This window comes from Nyctibius grandis, chromosome 1 (genome assembly GCF_013368605.1).
Source record: "Nyctibius grandis isolate bNycGra1 chromosome 1, bNycGra1.pri, whole genome shotgun sequence".
NCBI classification, from domain to species: domain Eukaryota; kingdom Metazoa; phylum Chordata; class Aves; order Nyctibiiformes; family Nyctibiidae; genus Nyctibius; species Nyctibius grandis.
In genome coordinates this window covers 68,004,031-68,013,095 of record NC_090658.1, presented here as the reverse complement: position 1 = coordinate 68,013,095, position 9,065 = coordinate 68,004,031, and the positions used below count along the sequence as shown (strand labels likewise).

The 9,065-nt window shown below is 39.5% G+C and overlaps 1 protein-coding gene across 5 annotated transcripts in view; it reads left to right on the top strand.

The window, feature by feature from the left end:
* The first annotated feature begins 612 nt into the window (after positions 1–612).
* AKAP7 (A-kinase anchoring protein 7) overlaps positions 613–9,065 on the top strand; it is a 94,637-nt gene continuing 86,184 nt past the window's right edge. For 4 of the 5 annotated variants that reach the window (XM_068412609.1, XM_068412618.1, XM_068412626.1 and 1 more), the window contains exons 1-3: positions 613–892; positions 3,693–3,851; positions 4,893–5,035. In XM_068412609.1, coding sequence (XP_068268710.1) covers positions 727–892; positions 3,693–3,851; positions 4,893–5,035 — 468 coding nt within the window. In that variant the 5' untranslated portion in view covers positions 613–726. Of the gene's footprint in view, positions 893–2,846; positions 2,881–3,692; positions 3,852–4,892; positions 5,036–9,065 lie in introns of those variants that run through there. The other variant, XM_068412644.1, reaches the window with a different exon arrangement.

Here is a 9,065-nt window from a genome sequence, read left to right as displayed (position 1 = left end):
AATTTGGCTTCCAAGAGTCACCAAGTCTTTATTTAAGCAGGAAAAGACCATCGTCCTTTCCTTGCCTCAGAGGAGCAGCTGTCCCATACACCCCAGAGGCCCATGCCCAACAGGAGACTGTACGGCCACAGCAGAGGTGTTAGTGCCAGGGGTCAGAGGGGCCTGGGGCTGTGTTGGAGGGCTGGAGGGCTGCGTAAAAGGAGGGGTTTAGAGCAAGACCATCTAATGTCTCCTGGACCACAGCTAAACGGAGGGACATTATTGCTCAGGATTGTATACAGTTGTGCCTGCAGCCCTAAGCTACAACTGGTTACTTTGGGGAGACACCAGCCCAAACCGCTCCGGTTAGTCACAGCCTTTCTGCGGGACGAGCGCTCGGGCAGCCACATTGCAGTAAAATACTGAGGGAAAACAGCACACGCAAACGCGGATCTCACGGTTCAGGGCACGCTATCTCAGTGCCTTCGCTGTGAATTGAACGGCTCAGCCGAACACCGGCTTCACAGCGCGCAGGGGACAGGAAGGCGACGGCCGGGGACGTGCAGGACTCGGGCCGCCTCCCGCCGTGCCCCGCGCGGAGCACGCTGGGAGCTGTAGTCCCGCGGCCGCACGGCCCCCTTCCCCCTCCGCCCCGCGTTCGCCCGAGGGACGCGGCGGCTGCGCTGGACCCCTTCCCCCGCCCGCGGTTCCCCCCACCCCGGGCAGCCCTTCTCGCCCTAACGCGGCATGCAGCGGCTGCTGCGGCTGCTTCTCCCCGCGCTTTCCCCACGGCGGGCGGCGGCGGCCCGCTCCCTCCTTGCTCGGCGGGTCCCGCGCCTCATGGCGGTGCGGCCGGCGGCGGAAGGGGGCGGCGGGGACCCTTTCCGCGCAGCCGGCGCGACCAGGGAGCACGGTGAGGAGGCGGCAGCGGGTGGGCGTTGCGCGTGGGGGGAAGGGAGCTGGCGCTTGCGAGGCCCCCCGCCCGCCTCCCCCGCCAGTTACCCCGCAGGCGCCCGCAGCCGGCGGGGGAGGCGGGCGCGGGGCCTCGCAGACCCGGGCGCATCCGTAAGCATCTGACCTGGCTGAATACTAAATCTGCCGTTTCTTTTTCCAGAGTTTGGGTGGTGTTTTTTGTTTTGTTTTGGTTTTTTTTTGAATCTTTTTCAGTTCTCTATGTGAACACTCCTGCCAGCACCGGGAGTTCAACATGCCTGGAGAGTTAAGACCATCTATTTCTACAGCAGGTTTCAGTTAAATTTTGTCTCCAAAGGATTCATTCCTTATTAAACATATGAACGTAAACATATTAACACAAACATATTAAACAGGGAGCAGTGCCTGGAGACCTGATCTCATTGTGATCTCTGGTGTGTAGGTGTCAAATAACAGAAGATTATTCTATCTGAAAACTATTATCTGAGTAGGGAGAGAAGAGGGCTGGGAAAGGAGTGCAATCAAATATGGTTTATTGCACCTTATTTTTGTATTTTATGAGCTAGGTTTATAATATTTTTTTTTTTCTGCTGGAACAGATTACTTAAATACTAGTGAAGGTGAGCAGCCACTTAAACAAATACAAATACAGGAATAATGTATATACCTGTTCATATATGAAATTCAGGCTAATATAATTAAGCATGCGTTTAAGAAAAAAGAGTTTATCCTATAACAGCTTGGTGGCCAAGGAGTTCCTATGGAAGGCAGTTTGGTTACTTACGTCTCAGATTATCAGCATTATGTCAGGAATTTTGAAAAATCTAGTTTTCAGGTTGATCTAGTGACTAGAACACAATTCTTGAATTTTGTTGCTGATTCCTTTAATAAACATGTCAGAAAAGATGAGGGATGGAGTTTCTTTGCTTGAGGCACAACCTGTAGAATTTAGAAACAGCACCAGTTCAGTTCAGCTAATTGATTTGGGAAGGGACATTGTTAATCACTAGGTGTGCCTTTGCTATGCCCATCTGTTATTGTGAGCAGATAGAATTTTTCGTAGTGTCACAAGTATGTTGCTTTTTGAGCAGACACAGCAAAGAAAACGTGTAATCTGCAATCTATACCCCTCAGATTTATGCAAGTCCTTGTTCTGCAGCTGGTGCTACCTTAACAAATCCCTTTTGCTCCCCGCTGGTAGTGATTCTGCATTTCTGAATCTTGTTAACTTTCAGCCCCAAACTGACCTACTCATTTGTCAGTTTCATGGATTTCTGACTTGTCCTTCACTTTGAGATCTCTTTGAAGGAAGGATTGTTGTTTTCTGCATGCTTGTGGATCACCAGCAACAATCTGTTTTGTGTGAGCTTTATTTTAATCTATATGTTAAATAATAATTTTGTTATTGCTTTAACATCTGTTTGTTGTAGGTAGTTCTTTGGTGTCTACAGTGGGAACAAGCAACAAATCTAAATACTTTGTTTCTTTTTAATAGCCTCTGGGATAAAGTTAGGTGTCAAACCACAACCAGGGAGTGATTTATGCCTCCCTACTTTAGACTGCAGTGAACTAGCGTTTAATCAGGTTGTTCTTTTACTTATCTTCCCTAGCATAAAGTGATATATGCAAGTAACATTCCACAGGGTGATAATAAACCAGACTGGGTCTGTAATATTGATTTTATACATGTAGTGTAGCTTTGCATGCCACAAGAACATAATATGCACTTTTGCTGCCAAATTTTCCCCTTGGGCCAGATTTGGACTATCTGCACTGGTCACAAGAGGAGCTTTGAAAGCGCGTTGTCTGTAGTAATGAGCTGTCCTGGGATAAACTGCAATTCTGACATAAGGCTTCTTCCACTACAGTAATCCCATTGTGGAGTTGTCCCAAAAGCATATTGCTGGATGCCTGGTTATGTGCACATGTTTTGCTGCTAGAGAAGATTTTACTTTTTCATTTTTTAAGGTATAACTTAATATGCAGATATTAGAGTTTACTGATGCAGAAACATGAAGCAGGCATAAGGAAATGACTCATGCTTAGTTAGTACTCTTGGGGAAAAAGACATTTTAAAAATCTTGTTAGTGGAGATTATTCTGTCACTGGTATTACTCTGAGATAGAACTTCATGCATGTCTTTTTACATGCAAGATGAGTTTGGATTTATATTGATTCCTTCTTTAGCTTAAATACTAAAAATCAGGTTTTAGAACCAGAAGTTCAGATCATTGCTGTCTATAACATGTTATACTGTGTGGGAGATGCAGGAGTAGAATAATCATCTCATTCCTGAATGATATAGTCAGCTGAGAACTCTTTGTTATATGTGGAGTGATAGGATTCCCTTCCTGCTCCTTCATGCCTCATTTTTAGTGTGTTTACATTGGAATTAATTTGCCAATGTTTGTCTGGACTGAATTTCCTGTGCCATTACTGTTATTTAAAGTGAACTTTACACGATGTCTGAAGACTTTGTTTTTTTATACTAGGTTATAAGTATCCTTTTTTTTGCACATAATTGGGTTTACTTAGAACCGAACAAGGCCATAAGTTATTACATATAGAAGGCTGAACTCCCTTTTTTTACTGTTTCACGTAAAGCATTAAAGTATTTTTGCTGATATGTTGACAAGGAAGAAGAGCAGCATTCTTAAGGGAGTTGTATGTCAATATTTATTTGCTGATAATTAGAGAAATGTATACTTAGTATATTGCTTGCGTATAATGTCTCTTAGCTGTTTGTATCAAAAACTAAGACCCGGTGTGTTATTTTAAAGATATTACAGATGGGCTGGAAAATGTACAACAAAAGAAAATCTTTAAAGAGAATAAGAAAAAGGCACAACAGAGAGAAGAGCCATGTCCTGCAGATTCGGTAGACTTTCTGATGGCAGAAATGCCATTTGTCGACACAGATATTGAAGATGAATTCATTAGTAAGTATATTGAACAGAAGTAGTATGGAAGCATAGACACATCATGTACTCGGTTCTTGGTCCTGCATGTTGTCATGTCCGAGCGGGCTGTGCACACGGAACAAGAGTCTCCCTGCAAACAGGATCCTGTCCAGAGCCTCTCTTATTAGTACTCAATCCTGGAAATACTTGATCATATTAAAAATTTATCATTTTGTGATCCATTGCAGCAATGAGTCACAGAATAAAGACATCTTGTATGTCAATTCACATTACTGTATGTGAGCTTGTCAAGTGATGGCTTTTATGAGCTGTCTTCCAATATGTGTATTCCCAGCATGGGGCTAGAAGTGCATCTCTAATTGGACGTGATGTCTGCAGCCTGGTCAGCTTATGGGTATGTATCAGGCCACGTGGAGGGAGAGGGTCTGTAAAGGCTTGAGGAGATAAGCTGGGAGAAAAATAATATATGGTGCAAATGAAGAATTGAGAACACACATTTTTCTTTTGCTATGTTGGAAGGGGTCTTTGGGAAAGGAGGAAGTAGAGAGTAGATCTGGCTTGGATTAAACTTTCTTCTGGGCTGGGTTTGGTCCTTAAACTATAGGTTGGCTAGTCCTAGTCCAATACAACCTTTTCCTTTAATAATCGTGTATATTAACTTGTTTTATATCTCAAAATGCAGTGTGCATGGGATTTTTGAAACTTAGTATTGGCTCTTTTTCTCTAAAGTCACATCCATGTTCAAGTGCAGACAATTGCAGGCCTATTCCACTACAGTGTGAGTCGGCTAAATGAAATACAGTTTGGAAGCTGCGTGTCTATGTTAGCAGTTTATAAGCCCTGCTTAGAGGTGTAGGTGTATGGTACTCCACTTGTGTGACTACATTAATTCAGGTTGGCGTAGGAACCCAATCAGTCAGTTCAGAGCATGGGCAGATCAGGTGACTGGGAAGACATGCTCCAGTCAGTTGACTGAAGTCCAGCTCCTGTTGGCTTGATATTAAGTGTATCTTTGTTTTGATTGGTCTGTATGCTGGAACTATTTTTTTTTCTCTTCAGTGCATGCAACCTCTGAAATAAATATAAAAAAGAAAAGAAAGAGGACTACTGGAAGGGAACTTGAAGAAGGCAGTGAGAGAAAGAAGAAGAAAAAACAGTATCAGCCAAATTATTTCATTTCTCTTCCAATTACTAATCCAGAGGTGATATTCTTTATTATACTAATTTGCTATAACCAGAATTACTTCAACAGCTGCATGTGTTTATAAGAAGAACAGTGTTTGATCTTGAGCAAAATTTTTTTTTTCAGATATTTTTAAAGAAATATTAGCAGCCTATTCAAAGAGTAACTTTATTTTATGTAACATTTTTGTGAATAAAATTGCTTATCTGGACAAGACTAGAGGAAAAATGTTTATCTCTTTATTCAGTTTGTCAGTCCTATGGATTTCACATTATTTTGGCTGAAGCTGGCTTAAATTTCCCCTCTGTGCTGTTCCAGTATTGCTTATTTTGTCATTCACTTAGAATAAGGGAGAGAGACACTCCCATTTAATTTAATAAGAAAATCCCTAGCAATATTTTTAGCTGTCCTTATAGATAGGAATTTAAATTTGATTCTGTTGCTGTTTTAACTGGGCAGTTTGTAGTTTAACATTTTCCAGTAAACTTGATCATCTTATTTAAAATTCAAACAACCTATTGTTTTAGGTGTTTTTCAAATGGATTCAAGAAGTGCAGAGAGCTCTTTAAGAAGTATTTTCTTGTAGTTAGCATGTGTTGTCTCATTTAGACAGTGAACAAGAATGATTTCTTACATGCTGTGGGGTGTCTCTGGTATGGCTTTGATACCTTTTGTGTCTGCAAACAAGGAAAGCAGGCGCATTATGTTTAAGAAGTAAAACACAACAGTTTACCACCATTTCCAAACTAGGGTTTTTTTTTTTAATACCAGGAACTATCTTCGGTGAATTTTAACTCATCCTACATCTGTACCATCTGTTCTCTGTGAAAGTCAAAGACTAAGAGAATCTGAAATGAAAATAAACCAAAGTAGGTTTGAAAATTACGGTGCAATCTTTGATTCTTCAAAACATACTATGTGAAGAAGAGATTGTAGAGACTGGTTTTATAAGATCCAGGATAGCCTGACATGAAAAGTTGTGGGAGATCTTTTGTGCCATCACTCTGAAATATCTTTTCTTCCTGTCTGTTCCATGATTTAACAAGTGCAAGAATAATGTAGGAGTTATATAATCTGATAATTGAGAATTCCTGCTCACAGATGTTTGATGTTGAATGGCTGGTTGAGTGGAAAAGTCTTAACTATGCATGCTTTTTTATATGTCATGCATCTATTCTTATATCATTTACAGAGGTGAAGAAACAACTATATTAAATCTCAGAGCATTTGGGAATTCCAGTACTTCGCTAGAAAGTTTTGTTTATACTTGCCTTAGATGTAGAGTTGTTCTGAACGTAGAAAATACACGTTGGAATTTGTATAGGCAACATTAGCCAAAATTTAGAGTTAAGACACCTGGTTTCTTGATAGCCAGAGGGAATCTGGTAATTACTGGTAGTATTTCAGTTAGTGATGAGAGACCTTTCTTCTTCTGAGGATCTGATTTTATTCCAGTGAAGTGTTTTAGGCGTTAGTACTCTTTCTTCATATTTTATGTAGCATTTTAAGCTTTACACAGAGAACCAGTTTGTAATAAGGGATATCTCTGGAACATTTAATGAACTGTTCATCTTGGAAATTAAACTGTTTTCTTATTTTCAGCTTAAGTACGTTTTGAATCTTCAGAAATAAAATGTGGTGTTCCATTAATTTTGAATTTATATTGAACTTTGCATTATTACTTGTGCAAAAAATAGATGGATGATTATTGTTGTATCTTTTTCTGGTAATTTTTTTTTAAGTTATGTTTCATCTGATGTGTTATCACTTCATAGGTTAGCCTTTCAGGGTCCTCCAGTCTTGATTATAATTATAATTAATCTGTTAAATGTTTAAAGCTTACAGTCTTTATATTCACTTGCTAGTAGTATCATTGCAATGAGCAAAACTAAGTTATTTTATCACTCTTCAGAATAACATATTCCAAGTAATGGGAGAGGGGACCTTGAAATCAGTATTTGAGGCCTTATTTTGGAGCACTTTTAAAAATAATCTGAGGGGGGAATTGTTGAGTATGACCTGCCTTCAGACATTTCTTTTAGTTAAGTTAGGAAATCTCAAGTTAAAAGAAATAGTCAGCATAATAGCAGTTGAAATGTAACACAAAACTTTGTAAGGTAATGTAAATAACAGGTTAAAGAGCAATTTAAAGTTTTTATTTATGCAGTGGGTCATAACTAGTTATACAGAGATGGAGGAACAGTCCTGGTTCACTTAATTAAAATTCAGTGCACTCAACTGTTAATTGCACGTTAGATTTATTGAAGAAAACAGAATGAATCTGAAGTTATATTATGCATTGTGATGGCACAAACACACAGCTGTTGTGTTATGTTTTGATCACATAACTTCTGGGAAGACATATTAGAAATAAATTCCTGAAATTCACAAAAATGTACTTGAAAACTTTTTTTCTTCTTTCCAAATGGTGTAGATTGTGTAGAATATTGTTACTTAGCCAGAGAGAGAGAACGTGCTCAATCTTCTTTCTATTTTGCCTTTATCAAAAAGGCAGCTCATTTCATACTTTCCTGGTGGGTTCAGCAATAGCTTGTCTCTGGAACTGCTAACTGGCCACCTTTGGAATTAATCCTGTTCCAAAGGTATGTTATTCATTAAGTTTTTAGTTTGGTTTTCTAAAGGAGCTTATGCAGGTGTGAGCCTGCCTATCTGTTTGACTTGTTATAACCCCATTGGGTTTTTGTGGGTTTTGAACCTGCTGTGGGTTTTCAACCTGTTGTCCAAATTTGGATGAAAAATTGACATCTCGGAGGTACTAATTTCCTACAATTTTTGTGGAATTGGTGCTTGCGTAAAAGAAAAAACCTTGAAAGAACATGCTTGTGCAGAAGACACTAGTGTGAGTGTGCCAATTACCTATTCTTGTAGACCTGCCAGCTGACGAATGGATGTCTGCATGTTTGTTAGCCAGTCAACCCCTTATAGCGGAAAATCAGCCACAGCATGTGTTGCTTCTTGCTCAGGCCAGAACTGAACTATATGAGGGAACTGGAGGTAGTTTAGGACATGAGCAGGAAGGGACTCAGAAGTGCTACTGAAGGAAACTGTATGGGTAAGGGGATGTGAGGTATTGGCTGCGAATCTGAATGCTGAATAACATTGACATTTTTCAGAGCTAGGATGGTCTTACTGCTATGATTAACACAGTACCACACCTGTCTTCTGTGTTCTGAAGGGAATGTATACTTATGTTTATTTTTTTTTGCCAGCTCTCGGGTGCAAGTTAAATTTAGAAGCAATAGTTGAAAATGGAATAAAATTGTAATTCATATGATAGGTGATTTAATTTTTTTAGTTTGGTGTATTTTTTTTTTTACTTTACGGGGATAACTGCATTTTTTAGTTTATGAAGTTATATAATTATGCAGTCAATACACTGTACTTATCAGGGATTTTGTTTACCAGTTTTTTACTCAAATGGAAACATTTTGGATACAATTTATAAAGCATGTAGAACCGTACAAATAATTTTCAAGGAAGAAAATTAATTCAAATAATTTTAAAGAAAAAGACTGATGAAGTTAGAACTGTATACATGTGGTATGGAAATTCATTAAAATATGTTTGAAGAGAGTGTATAAATTATATCTCTCTATTGGACAGTGTTATCAGAATTGTAAATCAGATGTCTCTACAAATTATTTACTGACTATTCCAGTTTTGTATGTGCCCAATCCTGCAAAGATCTCTTTTCTTTTTGCAGACACTTGTCTGCACATAGCAACATACAAGTTTAGCAGAGAGGGCAGAAAAAGCCCCTTGAAGAAGCCTCTCATTTGGACTACTGGCAGTGTAAAACTGGATGATCTTAATCTGCTTCAGGAATTTATCCTACCTATGGAAGCAAATGTCCAGTGATTTATTAATCACTCCATTCGTACCCACTTTGGGTTTACTCGGGTCAATTAGCACAGCTTTGTCAGAGGATAAAACTTTCTTCTGCTAGAATGGTTTTTACATAAACGTTTGATTTCAGTTTGTGTGCTTTCTTGTTCACTTGCATGATGGGATACAGTAATTGTAATGGC